The sequence below is a fragment of the Haemaphysalis longicornis genome, unplaced genomic scaffold (genome assembly GCF_048455015.1).
Source record: "Haemaphysalis longicornis isolate Haplotype H1 unplaced genomic scaffold, Haemaphysalis longicornis Haplotype H1 scaffold_7, whole genome shotgun sequence".
In the NCBI taxonomy this organism is placed as follows: domain Eukaryota; kingdom Metazoa; phylum Arthropoda; class Arachnida; order Ixodida; family Ixodidae; genus Haemaphysalis; species Haemaphysalis longicornis.
Window position 1 is genome coordinate 44,048,582 of NW_027526422.1, and position 19,137 is coordinate 44,067,718.

At 48.9% G+C, this 19,137-nt stretch overlaps 1 protein-coding gene across 6 annotated transcripts in view; it reads right to left on the reverse strand.

The window, feature by feature from the left end:
* Positions 1–19,137, reverse strand: part of Nep3 (M13 family metallopeptidase neprilysin 3) — a 133,962-nt gene that overhangs the window by 36,990 nt on the left and 77,835 nt on the right. For 5 of the 6 annotated variants that reach the window (XM_077677022.1, XM_077677020.1, XM_077677016.1 and 2 more), the window contains 3 exons: positions 11,400–11,772; positions 3,309–3,512; positions 2,708–2,835 (listed from right to left, as the gene is read on the reverse strand). In XM_077677022.1, the coding sequence (XP_077533148.1) occupies positions 2,708–2,835; positions 3,309–3,512; positions 11,400–11,772 (705 nt within the window). Of the gene's footprint in view, positions 1–2,707; positions 2,836–3,308; positions 3,513–11,399; positions 11,773–15,418; positions 15,638–19,137 lie in introns of those variants that run through there. The other variant, XM_077677021.1, reaches the window with a different exon arrangement.

Consider the following 19,137-nt stretch of genomic DNA (forward strand, 5'->3'; position numbering starts at 1 on the left):
TTCTGCTTGCAACGCACGTGGAGTAGGGAAACGCGGTTCTATAAACGTTGAAGTAGGGCGCATCGATTAACGCGCGTCTTCGCCGTACGGCAGCGTTCGCCTCGATACGCCCAGTTTGGAGCAGTGGAACGCGGGAAATTTAGAATGATTTAAGCAAACATTTGGGTCTTTACCTTGGGAGGAGCGCGACGCAAGAGGAACAACATGAGAGGTGAGCGGTAAAGCGAAGGGAGGCATTTACTTCGCAAAAGCCGATAAAGACTATCGTCTTTTGACGGCATTTGCAACGAAAGGAGCAGATACGCGGCCAATTTTTTTATCTCTAGCTGAACAGCGGCTTCAAGTGATGCGAAATCCAGGTGGTTTAGTAGTGGTTTCGCAACAAAGATATCGAGGGCGGATACAGAAGGGGTGAGAAGTCGTCACAATGGACACAACAGAGACTTTAGCTTAGATGGTGGGAGGGTGACAGAAATGACCGAAAACGCACGCCATGGTGGCATGCCGCAGGTTTGCCAGTGTTGCAGTAAGAATAAGGATTTGCTTTCTTCGTGCCCGTTTTTGAAGGCTAAAAGGTGACCAATAGCTAGCGGTGTGCAGCAAACAAAATTGCTGTCGCTGACGATACTACATGGTTGAATCCCCGTCCCTATCGGAAAGAAAGTCATCGTATGGTCAGCATGTCCTCCTATACTTGCCCATAGAAGAAAATGCTTTCACTCGCACCCTGCTTCAAAAAAATGCGCAGCTCTCTCTCTGGGTGTGCGCTACGGAGCACACACTAAGTGACATTAGTGCCATAAGAGCGCACTGGGATAAAAGCGCTGATGCCGCGCGCTTCCGGCAACTGTATCAGTCCGATGCGCTCTAGATAGCCCCTCGACTTTCCGTTCTCCGTAGTTGCTGGCGATAGCGACACCATCAAGACTCGCTTTCCCGCTTCACTGCAGACGATCCATTGTCCGGGTCGGGACAGACGGATGCGTTAGCATAATTAGCGTTCGCCAGAGAGTACGCGACCGTGAGGCATCGCAATTGGAGTGGCCTCTCATCCAGACGCTCGAGTGGACGCTCGTCTCGCCACTGTGCGTTGCCATGGGGACCGTTTGTACGTTTTTCTTTGTTTCGCTCACCATCTGCTTGCCGGCCCTTCTGACTTGCGTTAGCCAGCTCCTGGAATGAAGCTGTTGTTTACTGCCGCACGGAGTGCTGCTATTCGAGCGCTGCTCACGAGCCGAATGGTGCAAGCGCACGTTCTGTCGCATTTCATGGCATGCGTGCAGCGGTTAGTTTCTCCACAACTGAAAGGATCCGGACAGCGCAGTAAAGTCAAACCTCGCAGTGGTGTCTCCAGGAAACGGTTATGTAAGGGGTTTCGAAGCGGGACTTCGAAACGGGTAGAGTGCTTCCCCGGCGGCAGAAAGCATGCTTCACGTAAATGCAGTGATCCAACCGTTCAAATGCACCGCATGGCCGCGCGCCCCGTTTCCTTGAGCGGCACTAAGAGGCCGCTTGACAACAGCGAGCGGATTAAACGAAATTAAGAACCATGATGGTAAGTTCCGCGAAATCATTACAGCGGCTCAGCTCATTTCTCTTGTCGGAACGGAGGGTTTGTAAGTTTTTTTCTTAAAGGAGTCATGAAGACAAAATGCAATTTTGTTTAATTTGGAAGAACTAGGTTTTAGTACCTCACACAGCTCCATTCCGGCCACAAAAGGTGTTTTTAACCGAGAAAACGCGAAAAGTATTGAAAAACGTTCAAATTTCCCGCTTCAGTGACGTGTTATGGGTAGGAGTAACGTCATACGGGCCAGCCCTAAAAATATAATTTTCAGTCTGTTAAATGCGCGTTAACCTTCAAGTGATGCGATCAAACGGAACTAGAGGACCCACTGCAATCATCCGGTCATGTGTCTTAGCAATGAGTTAGTTGAGGAGCCGCCAATCGCACTGACAAGATTTTGTGGCGTCATAGAAAAGTTACCGGAAAGTGACGAGGGAGTCACCACTGCTTCGCATGTTTCTTCGCATGTTTCTTCGCAGCTTCTTCCCCCTTGGGATCAATCAAATCAAACCAAATCAGTTTATTGTTGGTGTTGGGAACCCACCGCAACGGCCTTGTAACATCCGGCTAAACTTGGCCTTACCCCTTCTGCACTTAGCCTAGCCTAGCAAGAACATCGCCAAAAATAACAAACCTTAGCAAGGCCTAGCAAAACCTAGCAAAACTTGGCGAAACCGGAAGAAGCTAGGTCGACCCTCAGCTTCGCTGTTTCTCTAGCCTTGCACGATTACATTGAGCTGCGCAATTTTTTTCTTTCAAGTTCGAGTGATTTTTGTGTAAAGATACTATAAATCAATACTTGTACCCATTGTCCCGTAAGTAACAGTGGTTCTGTGTTTTAAATTGCATTAAGGGGTGGTGTGCAGCCTATCTCCGTGTTTGTTTGATTTTGCGCCACGCAGGAAGCGCCGCTTCTGTGCAGTTGGAAAATGGAAAGTCACCACCGGCCGGGAAGGGATCGTTGTTTATAGAACACCTGGCAGATGCAGTTGCTGAAAGCACGTTCAATGGATTTCGTTCACTTATACCACTGCATCAGTTACCGTCCTTATTAAAACGGTAACTCGTGGGCCGTTCAAATTTAAGCCGACGATCATCCCTTATACGAAGAGACAGACACACAGGCGCGTCGTGACTCACAATGTCGAGCAGGTTGACGATGGGCTTGGAACCGAGACTTTCCACGGTGTCGTTCTTGTCCAGGCACGAGTAGTAGTAGGTGCGGGCTTTCCTCTCAGCTTCGCTCTTCAACTCCGTCTTCTCGTCCTCTGCGTGACAAGCGTACACATCAAGGCCACGCCCATGCCCAACATATACCACGTGCTACGAACCGGCGAACAACATGTCGTGCTTAAACCTACGCGTTGATGCCGGAAAAAGGAACAAAAGCTGCGTAAATTGGGTCGTATCACCCAACAATCTAAAAACAGAACATCAACAAGCCGATGTGCCGACTGTATAATCAAGAAGACCGATATCTTTTGTACAGTGTTTCACGCAATCCCGGTCATCTAAGAGAAACCACACATTCCAAGTGCGTTGACGTTCTTCTAACGACCATTTTTGTTTCGTGTATTGTTACAACGTGGCGATTCTGGTTTCATCCATGTCTCACCGCGTCGTACAGAACGGTTATCCTCAATACAGCGGCCATCACAATAATACCATCCGCGAGGCTTCATACGTCCCCGATGTAACGAGGAAGGCGTTTATGTGGGGAGAGAGGAAAATGTGGACGCACCGAGCACGTTCTTCATGACGAGCTGGTTTTCCTGCCAGAGCTTTCCGAAGGTGCCCCAGATGGACTTTCCGTCGGGCAGCGGGTTCGCCTTGATCCAGCCCCCGCACGCGTATTGGTAGAAGTCCTCGCATGCCTCCGTCTCAGGGTCCATGGCGTTCAGTATGGTGCTGGCCACCGTCACACATGCCGGGGTCACACAGTAGTCTGCAAACATCGACGCCAACGAGGTCAATCAGGGAACGTGCTTTGTTAAAGAAAAAAAAAAACACTCGGGTGAATTTTGGAAAGTCTTACTTGACGTGGCTATGCGCCGCTGCAGCCGTGTAAACGATTATTTGACTATTTAACTGCAGTCTAGAACCTTAGTTGATCTCCAATAGGCGACTCAAGAGAAACCTCGGTGCGCTCCTCTCGGCTGCCACGCCAAAGGTGTCACGCTGGTTTGCAAGGTGTTTTCAGGCTACACCAACCTTCAAAATTTTAATTTGCGTCCTTTTATATTAAATACCTACGTTTTGTACCTTCCAAGCTTTATAGGTGAAACATGCCAAAAAAACTGCGAAATTTAATTTTGCGGTATAACCTGTGTGTCGTCATTGTCCACGCCGGAAAATGGGCGGGGGGTAGAGCGCGAGAAAATCGCACTCTACCAGCACACTCCACATCGCACTCCACGTTACTTCACGTTACTCCACGTTAGAAAATCGCACTCCACGTTACTGGTTTTAAAATGACGGTAAATCGGCCGGAGAAGCTTTGTACGTGGCCTACGGATTCTCTACTCTAATTTGATATGGTGGTTAGACATTGTTTACAGCTCAACTCAGTGTCCTTTAAAAGGACTATGAACCCGAAATACAACTTCGGCTCATTCGAAAGACTGCTATGGTACATAACAATGGTGCGAATTTCATCGCAAGCTTCATGCAGTTAATGCAGATATCGAGAAGAGATCAAGCTGTGGCGACAACTAATTACTTTCCCGCCCAGCCCTTTCATATCATTTCATTCCATTTATTGAAGCCTTAAAGGCCCGGAGGCATTACATAAAGGGGGAAAACAATGTTTCGGAAGCTCTTAATCCCAAAAAAGAAAGCAGAAAAGGGAAAAAAATGGTGTACAAAAAGAACGAAGGAACAACGCTCATAGAGAAGCAAGCGGCACAACAATCAAAATCACAATTTAAAAAAAGGGCAGGCAAGCAGTACACATGACTAAACATTATCGTTAGCAGGGTTCAAGTAACAAAACCTTTCTAGGTAAAATGATTTGTTAGTTTTTCGTGGAAGGCCTTGCGGTCGGTGGCCGAAACATAATGTCGGGGAGACTGTTCCACGGGGTTATTGCACTTGGAAATAAAGAATGTTTCATCGCAGATGTGCGACAGTGAATGTGCGCGATTGGACTGCTGTGGTTGAGGCACGGGCAGACTCTAGGCGGTGGTCGAAGACTAGGGTGTCTTGCGATTGGGTGATAGTAGAAAGAGTGAAGCATGCTGAGAGGCGAGATGATACAACATGATTCCAGACTAGGAAGTTCGAGTGTTCGTTTTAGTTCAGTGATGCTGGTTTTACGCGAGTAGCTTGACATTATAAAGCGTGCAGCACGGTTCTGGATGGATTCTAATTCGTAGGTTAGATAAGCTTGCGATGGGTGCCACATAGATGAAGCGTATTACAGTTCAGGCCGGACTAATGTCTGATATGAGAGTTTCAGGTGCGGAGTACCTGAGGACCGCACAATGTGCGTCCGCGTCCGTGCGCATAGCATTTTAAATCACACAGGCACCGGCAGGATTCGAGCCTGTGTCTGGTAGACCAGGCGGAGTTAGTGTCAGTCATCTTACCCATTGGGCTACGACCATACCCGATAGTCAAACGGCTTACTCCCTCGCCTGTAACGGTGCGGAGTACCTTAGGACCTCGCAACGTCCGTCCGCATCCATCCGCGCGCACACCACCATCAAGCGAAAATCAAGCGAAATTCGATTTGAGCCGTTAGTTGCAGTTTCATTTACGGAATAATCAAGGTGCAACTCACGGCTCAAATCGAATGACGGTCGGGGCGCAAATCGGATGTCACTCGGGGCGCCACTTGGATGTCATTTCGACTGCCCGTACTCCGCACCCTCGCCATCATCCACGGAGTGAAGATGCTGCCATTTTTTTAATAGCAGGCGATGCGGATCTGAGATTGCGACGGATAACACCAAGCGTGCGTGAGGCGTGTGTGCATATTGTTTCAATATGAGTAACCCATGATAATGACGATGTGGAGTGAACGCCTAGATATTTGTAGGAGTTATTCCAGGCGAATTTTATGGTATGAGTGATTTGTGCTGCCGCGCTTACGGGGAAAAGACATATATTGACACTTATTAAGGTTGACAGGCATGAGCCGTTTTTCACACCACGAAGTGATAGTGTCTATGTCTTCTTGAAGGTCGATGGAATCACTAATGTTATGAATGGCGTTGTATATGACGCAGTCATCTGCAAAAAGTCGAAGTCTTTTGTGGATCAAGTCAAGGCCCTTATGACGTCACAGGGCCTTGTGCGTACATTTAGCGGCCGCCGACCAATTGCCACTTTCGTGGAACTTGGCTATGCGACTGTAGTGACGCCTTTAGTTCCGTTCGGCCGTACCACTTGAATGGTAACCAGGAGTGAACACAATGATAGCTCTATTTTATTATTTCCCAATGACGCCCCTGCGGACGTGGTGGTATATAAAATTTAAGAGTTTTTAGCGTTTCATTTCCTTTCTTTTCTTTTTGGCGCAAATGACGTCCTTGGGGGCTGAAATACAGGGGGGGGGGGGGGGGGGGGACGGAACTAACTAAGGTTTCTCAATGAGTCGAGGTTGTGTTTTGTCTCCATGGTTGCTTTCACTCTGCTTTCGTCGTATGGGGCCACTAACAATCCCTTTTACTCTAAAATGATGAGAGAGAAAAGCCTGAGTGATTTTGTCGTTTGGCGTATGCGGGACCTTTCACTTTATTTGAAAGACTTCAAAATAAAGATTTCTACCCACGGCTACTATTCACGGCATTGCTTGCATACCTTGGGCAACCCGTGAAGAAATCGCGTCTTTATTTTGTTTAAATACTCAATTGCAGCTTGACTAAATATCACCAAATAGCTTGGTCGCCGCCGCTGGGGATGGGTAACCATGCGCAGCCCTACATCACGCGCGCACATGAACACAGTCCCTCGATCTCACATGCGAGTCTCTATTTTGCATTGTCCACACCACAGACACGCTTTCAGGTCCGCAGTCAAATTTTAGGGCGCAGCCCTTTGGCGGCCGTCTCTAGGCGACCCGCGTTGTCGGCGTAACCGAGCGAACGATAGCAAGACCGACGAATGAAAGAAAAGGCGAACGCTGAAAGATAGCAAAGGAGGAGAGTGTCGCGAAATAGGGAGGGGAAGGCGGTTCACTGTGGCGGCGCGAGCCAGCGCTCTCCGAAAGTGTCCGGCGGAAGAGGGAAGGGGGCAGTATGCTGTGCCCGCACGAGGGGCTCGACGGCGCGACGCTTGGCCAAAAAGGAAGGGGGGCGTGCGCGTGACTATGATGTGCGTTCGCTTAAGACGCAGTTCGCGGTGCCTCCCTTCCTGAGACGCACTTCATGCCGCCGACGCAGAGGCTCATCATCGCTGCCGTCAACAGAACCCACGAGTGAATGCTGCCTCAGCGCACTGCTGCTGCGCTCAAATATGGCATTAGGGAGTACCGTAATCACCAGCCATTTTTTTTTTTTTTTCAAACGAGTTCGAAGGACAACTTAGCCGACGCTGTGTAAGCGCCAGAAACGTGAGGAACGTCTTAACCGAACAGCGCAGGACTAAGCTTTGCACTCGGGATTCGACTGCTCACTTTTCAGGCATATCTTTATTTATTAAATTGCATCAGCAGTAGATGCGGCATGTCGGCAAAACTTTCTCGTCGATAAGCGTCGGTGTGTCAACAGAGCGAGCGACGGAAGGAAATAGAACGAGCGAGTAGAGAGAGCGCGCGGACAGAGCTGCCTTTGAGGAGGGAGAGACGAGCTGCCTTCGTAACGCTGGCAACGTTGCCTGGGTGACGTCAAGTCGAACCGCGGCTCGCCACTTGCCTCTGCACATGCAGGGCGGCAAAACAGGAAACTGGGCCAGGTGCTCACGCATTCTTAATCCACCAACCGACCTTCAATTCATTGATTTTTGCAACAGCGAAGGTAATTAGCGAATCGTTATTTTATCAAATCGTTATTGAAAAGATCAAGAAAATGCCGAGCGCTCGTGTGTGCATGTGTGCCTCCCGGTGACCGGCAAGCGTCCCCGCCGCACGTTTGTCGACCAAGCATACCCACTTAGGAAGATTGGCCAAGATTGCGCCGACCTCCGGGCAGTTAAAAAAAACCGCGAAAATGCCGACCGCTCGTGTGTGCGTGCCTTGTGGCGACCGCCCAGTGTCCCAGGCGCATGTTTGTCAACCCAAGCCCACCCGAATAGGATAATTGGCCAAGACTGGCCAAAAAAATACTCAATCGTTCGCCGTAATCGTGGCAACGCTTGCTCAGAACGAGAAATACACGTCATATATAGCATACGCCCCTCCGAGGTGATGTTCAATGCATCATCACTTCGAAAAAATGAACGAAGCTCACACTTATAGCAACAATGATGGAGTAAGTGTCGTTGCGGCAGCGAAGAAGAAGCAAATCGGCTGCAATCGTGGACTCAAACCGTCGTGGTGGCCGTGAAGGTTGCGTACAGCTTCCTGCTTTCAAGTCTTACGCATTATTGCGAGCTTCCTTCATTTTCTTTATTGGGCGATAGACTCCAAACGCAAAAAGGGACCGTCGTCGTCATCGGTGTCCACACGAATGGTACCGTAATGGTCACTGCTGCAAGGACGAGATTAATAGATAAATAAACATATTTAAGTTCGGTCGGGATTTTAACCAGAGGTCTCGGAGCAGGGACCAAGTGCGCCACCACAACGCTAACTTGGCACCCTGCCGGAGGAAGAATTATCTTGGTGCGTGCCGAGGGACGGGCGAGCGTGATGGCACGTGAGTATAACAGGTGCACGTGGACGGAGCTCTCACTGCAAAGAAGGTGCCGCGTGAACTGCGGGCAGTCTGCCTTGTCGGCGTAATTGGCGTCGAAAGACGAAAAAAAAACGGAAGGCGAAGAGAGAGACGCAAACAATATGTACGGAAGTCTTTGATAACCGCTAGGCCTTCGCCTTAAAAACACGTAAGCAACTTAACTCCCCATGGATTTCTCTCTTTTTTTTGTGTGGTTGTAAGGATAAAGGATGAAGGGGAGATGGTGCTACGCGAATGGGAGAAATTATATAAGCTAAACAATATGATAGCCTTTCTTTTTAGCTGTTTCTTCGATGGACGTGTTCAAAAGGCGGAAGCTGCGGTATCGTGTTCCTAATTAATTCCATGAGCCCCGGAAGTTGGTAACCACGGTGATGTTCCACGCTAGATGAAAGATGACCCCACCGACGGGGTACTCCATCACGAAGGACGAAAACAAATTAAAACTCTTTCATGCTTCTGAATAGGTACGGTCGGAGAAAGTTGATTGAAGCGGGCAGAATCGATTGTTCCATAGCTTAGCGTTCTACGCGTCTTTGCTAAGGCGCCAATCGATTGGTGGACTCGCGATGCGAAATAACCGATGGGGTCCGACAAAAAAAACAAAAAAAAAACATGGCAAATTCGTACGCGTGGTGCAAGGGCCGAAACCAGAGCGGCGTCCCATCTGCCGCCCTTCATTTCACGGTAAAACATGGATTCAAAGATATCAAACAAATACCCAAGACACTTAAATCGAATTAGGGTGGCCTACGAGGCTGTGTGTTTCTTCTTGTTTGTTGCTGTGTGTGTATTTTTCAGCTGTGTTGCTGATAAGAAATAGGCCCGCACACTTTCTTGGATACCTCCGCTCGGCAAAGAAAAGCGACAGACTATTTGATAACTATCTTGGGAACGCTGTGTTCAAGAATGCGGTCTTCCAGGTGAAATTACCTCTCTCGGCCTAAAGTAATGTAGTTACTTCTTACTAACCAATTTAACAGCAGCAAGGTTTCGCACACGTTTCCTTTTTATTTATTTGCTTTTTTTCCTTATCCGTTTTTAACATCGGTGTCAGACGCACCGGTGTACTTTTGCACCCGAGCCTAAGATCGAAAGCTGTTTGTTTCATTGATAGCTATAAGCCTGACAATTTGGACCAAAAAACTCCAGTTCGCTATCACCCCATTGAAAGAACTTCCCACCCTTATTCTCTCCTAGCGCATGTATATCAGATACAATCCTCGTATTTTTACGGGTGGAGGTGTACGCGTGATGAGTTCTTGTTACGTCTAAAGCTTTAAGCTTCAGCATCAGGCGTATTCTGTCTTAAAAATATAAAAGTTTTGGGTGCGGACTTGCTGCATGTATTAAGCCCACACCAAAGCCGTGAAAGTGCACGTTCAGTGACGTCAACGCACGTCTCAGCTAGTAGGAGTTGAGAAATCGTCGCTCTTTGCGACTAGTTGCCCCAACAGTCTGCGGCTAGCCACATAAAGTGACGCAAAGATTGGTTTCATTGCGCCATTTACCAAACATCAGGGTCATTCAACTGCGACTGCACCATTAGCGAGAGTAAGAGGAAACCTGAAGACAGCACGCTGCATTGCTAAATGCTTAAGGTTGCGTCTTTCGCATACTTCGCCACATTTTTGTTCTGGGTGAAACGACGCTGCCATCGCTGAGTGCTTTGCGATCGAAAGGGAAGATCTCAAATTACTCGCTTGTTCCACCGAGCCTCGTGACGTAATACTCAAGTAGCAGCCAAAAGAAAGCGGATCGCAGTCAATACCCCGCGCCAAACGGCATAGAGCCGTGGTCGTGTACATGTGAAATTTCAGTAAATGACTGGCTTTCGTGGTCGGACAGGTTCGACATCGCAAAATCAAGAATCTCAAAATCTTGCAATTTTCGCGTCTCTTCGACATTTCTTGGCAATTTTTGGGCTTGACTCAAACTTATACGATCACCTTTTGAAAGATTTCAATATTATCTTCTTCTGTAACAATTTGCTTCCAGGTCGGTACAGAAGTTGCTCACACCTCCCGGGGGAAGGGGCTCAACGGCTAAGGCGTTGTGCTGCTCAGCACGAGGATAGCTTCGACCCAGCCTCGGCGGCAGTCTTATTTTACTGCAACGCCGGTGTGTAAAGATTTCGTCGCACGTCGAAATGTCCCGGTTGTCGAAATTAATTCATAGCCCTCCACTTCTGCGCACGTCATAACCCAGGGGGCATCGGCGCGTAAAATAAGTTTGTCATCGTCCCGATGCATTCCTTAGTGTGCGCTTGAGTTGGGATCGGGATACAGATACGACCCGAGTGGAAGTTATACAAGCACATATGTACGCGAAGTTGGGCCCGTAGCTGCGCAGCTCAGCTTGGCGGAATGGATTAAGGAGGCACAAAAAGAGGCATAGAGATAGAAAAGGCTAACGTAAACTGTTAGGTATGTCGGAGACCCAATTATGAGCAAAAAAAGAGCGTGACAGGGACACAGCATGAACCAGAAAGAGCTGTGTCTGATGTTTACAAGCCAGTTAGTTTGAGAATGCCGGAAAGGTTACCTTGATGGTAGATTTGGGTTAAACGAACTTTACTGATATCCCTCGCTGAAATGTCTTCGCATAACAATGAAAGAAGTGGCTTAGGGCAATGACGACAAGAACGGTGACCAAACGGAACAGTCCTTCTCCTTGTAGTCAAAAACAGTGATTATCCTCATTGTTACTTTGCTAAACCTTCATTCGTGGTCATGAATCAACTGGTCCAACCACACGTTTTAGTCAAGTTCCGTATAACAACTCCACTGGAGTAAAAGTTTACTTCAACTGATTGTTTCTTTGGTATCCTCAGAAGTTCGTCCTGCTCGCGCTTTGGTACGTGTTTTTACCAACGCTGATTATTTGGTTTAGTAACCGCAACGTAAAGAAAATTCACATAATCAAAGTGGCATTTATCAACAGCGCCGTGTCGCGTAAGTGTCATACAGTGGACGGAGTAGTAAGAGGCTACTCACTGGGCTGCGTGGGTCCGATGATGCGCTCGATGACTCTCTCGCGGACGGTGCCCGTGTTCACGCTGACCACGATGGCGAGCACCAGGACCACGAAGGCGAGCAAGCCGACGAGCGCTACCAGGAACCGCTCCAGCGGGGACGCCCGCTGCCAGAAGCCGCGCCGGTGGCCGCCGCCGGACACGGAGTACCGCACGCCCAGCGGATTCAGCACGCCGGCCGAACTTCCACCACCGCCGCCCCCGCCACCGCCTCCACCGCCAGGCTTGATGTCGGTCAGCACCGTCGAGCTGCCCGTCATGGGCGCGTCGACGGGCACGCTGCTCGCGCTGCTCGTCTCTTCGTCCTCGAAGTCGGTTCGCTTGTACCTCGGCATCTGCGCGACCACAAAAATGGCCGGCACTGTGGTCAGCACATTCCAACGGGATCGGCTCAGATACGACCGCGCGCTTTTATTTGTTTTTAAAGCGAGAGCTCAATTAGGCCATGTCACGCAAGGTCGTTCATCGCGTCGCTTGAGCCGCCGAAGCGCAAGGGCAGCGGGTGTGACCAGGTTTCCCTGACCCGCCGATAAAAGGCTCAATGGTCTCGCAGGGGCGGGTTCATCTTCCTCACACAGGGAAGAGGGGAGAAGGGTGAAGGGGGGGGGGGGGGGGGGGGGGCTTCGCGCCTAGGACGTTTAACTGCCGATTTAACCGCGAACCCTAAAATTTGCGTGGCGATGGCGCTGCCGTTTTCGGACGAGTTCCTGTTTACGTTCAAGCGTACAAAACAAAACCAAAGCTTCCCTGTTTCAGCAGACTTCACACTGTGTGGAACCAGGTGTAATTTTATCCCCTGTGCAATTGTGTTTCGGCCCAATGCCGTAATTTCTCAGAGATCTACAGTGTTGCTTTATCGTTCGCAGTACACCAAAACAGACCGACATTTGTTCCGAACGCTTCGGTGACCTTCTAGATGTACCGCTTCAGTGGACGTCAGGTGCTCTGCTGGTGCGGAACCTCTTCCGGCTTTTAAAGTAACAACGCAGTACAAGTCATCTACCGTTATGTTTTAGTTTCCAGCGCGCCTCCTGAGGCAAATCGGTTCCGGGTATCTTTGTGGAGCCGTCGAAGGAAGTAAATGGCGTTAGCTATAAATAATTCAAATCCCATTTGTCCAACGACGGCGATGGTTGAAACGCGAAGCTTTCTTGCATGCGAAAATTACATGGCGAAGAACTAAAGTCAAAGCCGCAGCAATCAAAGTCCAAGCGTCAACAATCAAACGGCAAACTGCTTGCGAGTCAAAGTCCGAAATGAGACGACAGCAAACTAATCACTCACGAGAAGGCTGATCGCCCCTCTCCCCAACCATCCTCGTCGTTAGACAAAGGGGATTTTAACTTTGTTTGAAGAGAGAATGCGCTGAAGGTGTGGTGTTGTTTGAATGAAGAGGCGGCACGCACTGAAGGACTGCTTCGACAATGTCGGTATGGTGCAATCGCGTAGACATCAGCTTAATAACGCGCGCGCGAGAGAGAGAGGGAGGAAGGCCGGAAAGGCCGGGAGGTTAACCAGGTGTAGAGCCCTGTTCGCTACCCTGCACTGGGGGAATGGGGTTCAGGGGATAACAACGAGGGCGGGAGAAGAGGAAGGTATAGGAGTGGGAAGGCGCACTCTGTGGTCCCGCTTTGGGGTGCCCAGGTTCTTTCCGACCACAAGAGGCGTTTCTTTTTTCCTTATGTCATAATTATCATCATTACGTGTCCTCCTATTGTGTAAAGTTGGCTTTCCCGCGGTTACTTTTGGTTACGACATTGCCATCACTGAGACCAAGAAAGATTTGCTTTAAAATAGACATCCATATCTAGAGACCAAACAAACGTTTAGTCAGCCAGCCAGATTATTAGTTTGGCAATCAGTTTGGTTAACTTTTTTTAGTTTGGTCATAGATTAGGGATCAAGATAAAACAAATCAGTTTTCTTCCACGAGCACAGCGCTTCGAGAACAACAAGAACTCTCGTTTCAAACGATATCATCTGTCTTGTGTTTTTTCTATCGAAATTACTTTCCAAGGGGTACCAAGCTTTGCCGAACATTGACTTTCATAACAAATTTGCATGGTGTCAAGTTAATTCACGAAGTTTATGCACAAAGTGGTTTACGTGAAAGTGACTAATAATAAAGCTATTTTACCATTTTCGTATCAATCTGGTACCAAGTCGTTAGCTAAGTCATAAAGTACAAGTACCTCGGGGATACTCTAAATTATAAGTTACGCTGGAAGTAAACGCGGTTTTAACGTTGACGCGTCATACCTTTTCACAAACATGGTTTGCTAAGGCACAAACTTTAGCGTGATCCTGCTGCTCTTAAAAATCTAGCTCACACGTCTTTCGTGCGTCCCACGTTAAAATATGCATCAATAGTCTGGGACCCTTACACTAAAACAAATATAAGTGGCTTGAAATAATGCACTTCGTTTTATTTACTTCAAGTTTCGAAGATCCAATTCACGCAGAAACCTTATGAGGAAAAAAAAACGGTTTATTCCAACACTTTAAATACGTTATAAAATTCACAAAATGAAATGCATTTTTTCTTTTGAATAACAACTGAATGTCGATGAACCATGATTCGTATCTAAAGCCGCTCATCATAATACAAACACGCCATCTGCTAACTCATTTATCAACTCCGTATTTCGCCCGGACGAACGTTTCGTGCTTTGTTCGCACAATAATTGGCTCAAAATTCCTACCCCCACAGTCATTAACCGGAACGCTAGAGACTACTGATTAAGTCGAATTATGACCCATGCCTGTTTTCGTGCTTCACTTTTATATCATTCTTATTGGCGTACTTTTGTTTATACTGATCAATACATTCCTGTCGGGCTAGGACCTCAAATGTGCCTGCAGTGTTCTGTAAATGATTTAAACACATAAATATCGCAAATTCGTCCCAGCTTGAAGAGACAGTCCAGTATTTTAAAAAAAAGCGAGTAAACCATGGGACAAGAAGCGTATACAAGCTGTGACGCAGAGACTCGTCACGCAAGACGCGTCACGTCCATGCATAAACAACAGTTACTGGCGGCCTTGAGGTAACTGTCGTCTTCACTGCACGTGGCGACGGGGCTATTTCCAATCAAGGCCCATCACTGCGGTGAGGCGGCGCCTCCGCGGCCGGGAACTGAAAAGCCAAAGCTGGGCGTAACGTGCCGCTTTTACGATGGTCCGCGATGACTTTTACGAGGTCAACGCGCTTTCGTCCAGCGGCCATCGAGCTGGCAGTGTTTCGGCTGGCCACGCGTTTCCTAACTCTCCAGCGCGTTCGCTCCAATCATCGTACGATGGCACCGTTACACAAGTGTGCCCCACGCCCGTGAGGATACCCTCGTGGTCGTAGACACGATACTGCGGCCACCGGGCCAAAGTGCGCCGTCTCAAACCAGTCTCCTTACTTACTAACAAGTGTGCGCGCGTGCTGCGAACATCAACAGAAACAGCCAGGCGCCATTACTGTCACGAACTTGAAGGTTTTCTTTCTTGATAGTAAACGGCGCTACGTATTCATTTTCGCGTTTTATTCCTAGTTTATTTGGTAATCGCTTGCGGCTCTGATGGCCCCTGCAAGTGCCCTCAATACGAAGCCCCTCATTTCCCGCCTTTCTGTTCGAATTTCTTCGCTAAGGCGCAACGTCACAACGGGTCTCACCAGCACGCACGCGAGCCAATGCAAACAAATATAAATTGCGTTTAAATCCCGAACAGTAAAACTAAAACTGCCCTTTGTCATCTAAATGACTTACATGTGCTCGTAAAGGTCAAAAGTACCTTTTTACTTTAAACAAGCTGATTAAATAAACATGCGTCAGAGTGCTCTTTCTGCAGATCCCCGATGTCCAATTAAGGTTCAATCTCTCCAAACATTTTTGCTGTGGCGCTTCTCTTCAATCGCTTTAGTCATCGCAGCTTTGTTAGATTCCCTTGTAGCTCTGCCAGCCCAGACGGAATAAAAAGAGAGCAAATAGTTACCCGACGAGACCACATCTTCCCTTTAGCCGGCGCGGCGATCTACGGGCTTCGACGAGCAATCAGCGTCCGAACCGTCGTCGGCTTCCTCCTCCGTCAACGCATGCGGGCGCCTCTATACAGCTGCGCGGAGCCGCGAGAGGGAATTCGATGCGCTCGACGTCGCCCGCGAGCGACGCACTTAGCGACATTCAACGCGCACGGCGGTACGCCCACTGGGAACCCTCGCATTCTTTTCCGCGCGCGCAATTCTGACGTCGCACACGGGCTTCCACTGGCACGCTGCAACCGCAGAGACCGCGAACGGCTTCACAGCTTCTGTGCGCCGCTCGTTTCGCTCCCGTTCGCGCTGTCGCCACCTGCAGCTGCCAGTGTTGCACTGTCGTCTGCTTGACTCTCTCCGTTTGTTGTCGTCTGCTACAGCTGTCGTCTGTTTGATCCCGTCCGTCTGTTGTCGTCTGCTACAGCTGTCGTCTGTTCGCTGTCGTCTGTTTGATCCCGTCCGTTTGTAGTCATCTGCTGCAGCTGCTGTCTGTTCACTGTCGTCTGCTAGTGGCCAAGTTGCATCGGTTCCGCAGAACAGAACGCGACAGAAATGAAGACCACAGCCCTTGCACTCAGGACGCGTGCGGTGAGCAGACGGATTCGAACTAAACGAGAATGCCTAAATGCACCCTCAGTGAATGTTTTTGCCATTTGGGATTTATTGCTCCCGGTTAGGCGGCCTTGGCGTAACCTGGCAGGCTTCCAGAAGAGGCCGCGCTGTGCACTAAAGAAAAGTCAGTGTTCCGCAACGGTGCACAGTCGGCGGTGAAGTGCTAATAGCTCGTGCAGGAACGATGCGACTGCCATGTAATTACGTTTACACCACACTTACACCTCATGCGGCCTCCGCATCAAAGAGACCCAGAGATATGTCTAAGCTTTCGTATTCTTACTCCGTGTGTTCTTTTTGTTTCCATAAATATATGTCGCTTTAACCGAACACATGGGTTTGAAAATAACCCCAATAGAGGAAAACTTCAACGACACAGCTAGCAATGGTTTTAGGACGAACGTACTTAGCCGAGTTATTTAAATGCAGGGTCGTTGTTGGGTTAGGTCGGCGAAGTACAGATGGACACACTATTAATAAGGACAGCCTGTTTACCGGGCGGGCGGACTTCCTTCGCCGTACTTCTGCATATATTTGTGTTTGTATATTTGCAAAACGGTCGGTGGCTCAAAAATTAAAAAGCTGGGCAATTGAGTAGAAAAGGAAACAGTGAAGACTCGGGTTTCGTGGGATTCGAACCAGGGACCTCTGGATTTCGAGACCAGTACGCATAGCCAACACCACAGCTCAGCTATTTTAGTTGCATAAAGGTGGTCCCAGTGAATGCTACGTAGCCTTCGACTTGGAGACCTGTGTTACAGAGATGTACTGAGGCCTGCCTACATGAGCAACTGAGCAGACTAATTACAGAAGTAGTAATTAGGGAAGCATCAATGTACGCCCCGCTAAATGTCCTCTCTGCTTGGAGATGCAAGCGGAGGTGTGGGCCAAGTCAAAATAACCGAGAGAAGTAGGGAAGAAAGAAGGGGTTAATGATAATAATGAGGACAGACGCTTGACGCGTTTGACAACCGTATATTAATGCTTTAGCAGTCACCACACCATAATGTGTGCTTAGGTTTACTTATAATTTTTCCTCAGTTCTATTAACACGAAAGTATTTCATGCCGGGGTACACAACCATCACCGACGTCATATCTGTCACGGAAATGAAAAAGTTCATTGGCGCGGCAGCGCTATGCTTCGAGCCCACGATCACTCTGGCCGCAACGGGCGGTGTGAAACGCTCTAGCGACTGAGCCATGAAGTCATGCCCGGGTAGCTGTATGTACGCGCCTTATGTCATTCCCTCTAACTTGTCCATTCAGATGGTGCTGCTATCTAGGAGAGGTGAAACGAAGTAGTGCGTCATGACGCTAATGAGCGCCGATAGTTGGCGCCTCGATAGGGCAGTGTGTAGCAGCGAAAGCTGCTGTGTTTATCCGTCCGCCGCCTATGTGCAACGCCGCTCAGCTTGTGGAACTCCGCCACCGCATTCCACAAGCTGAGCTCGTCGCAACGCAAGCGTCTGGCGTACACGCCACGGATCAGAACCAACGTGGTCGCACCTTTGCCTAAGCGACCCGCCAGCAAGATGTCGCTCGCCAAGCACACCCACAAGACTGCTGCCGACCCGCAAATCATGCTCCTTTCGCGGTAGCGTACTGTGACTTCACCAAACGATTATCTGACAAGCCTTTCGGTTTCGTTCGCAGGCTTTGCGAGCGCCTGGGGTTTCAATCGGATTTACGCAATGCTCCGGCGCGTGTAATACAGTGGCTAATGTTGATGCGTCTAACGGTGCCGTACCGAAGAAATATAATTGGCGATGTGCAAGTTCATATCCATGCACAATAAACATTGAAATGCTCGCTCCTGCGAAGGCAAATTTCACTTTCGTGTTTTAACGATTCCTATGAAAGAAGGATCACCACATTTTTTTCGCTTCACCCATGAGTAATACAAAAACTAGGCAATGCTTTAAACACCTGGAAAGTCTTGTTCGAGCAGAACGCACGCGGCAACATTAGGAACGAGGAAGCTTAATGGCCTCATTTGCCTCCAGTGTTTCGTTTTGCTTCGGCTGGAGCACATCGTGCTTGCGTCAGTTCCTGCGCGTGTTCTTACTTGACGACAATTTTTAAGCAGAATTTCTGAAGGGTAGAAGATAGCAGCGAGTTCTCACGTGGCGTGCTACACTGCTTTACTTTTATTTGTCCAGAAAGACCTGTCGGATTTGCCTTTGAGTTCCATATATGTGCGTGCGTGTCTTTTTCTTCTTTTTTTTACGTTGTTCACATCGTTGGGTGAACGTCTGGTTTTTCCGTTTTTTTTTTGTTATTTCTTTACAGAGCGTACCAAGCTTTTTTGTCATTTGTTTTCCCCGAAAGTAAGTTGTAATAAATTGTCGTTTTCCCTGCAGGTATGCATGCGTGCATTGGACTTTTGTGCACATGTCATACACCTGTATCCGTGTTTATGCCGGTGTGTATATGATCACGGTTGTTGAATTTTTTCGCGTGTACCGTATAAACCGGATTATAGGTCGACCCGGTATATAGGTCGACCCCCTACCTTGAGGTGGAAAAGTTGACAAAAAAAATAATTCGGCACAGAAGCGCACTCACAATGTCTATATTTATTTTCGACACCCGCCCGTCACTGCCACTCACTATGCCTGCCGAAGTCACTCGCCCGAGCTCTCAGAGTCGTCCGAGGATGACTGCTTCGCACTGCGACAGCGAAAGACCCGTATAGGTCTGTTTGTTGTCGCCGGCTATCCACTCATTGTACAGTTCGCGGAGCCGGTCCGCGCATGGCCTCCGGAGCGATCGTGAGCGATGTTCCCGGACGAAGTCCGCCACTTTGTTCTCCAACTCGGGGTGCACCGCTTGACGTCCACGGAACGATCGGTTTCGGGGGTTGCACGCGCACACCGCCAGTACCGCACGCTTTTCTCCGAAATGCCTAGCTGGCGTTGCGCCGCCATATTCCCATTCTGCTCGGTGACTCAATCGCCGTCAGCTTAAACGCCGCGGCGAACTGGCGTCGACTGCCGCCACTCATCTCGGAATAGAGACGTACAGAAATGTACGCACGCACCCATAATAGACGAGTAAAAGACAAA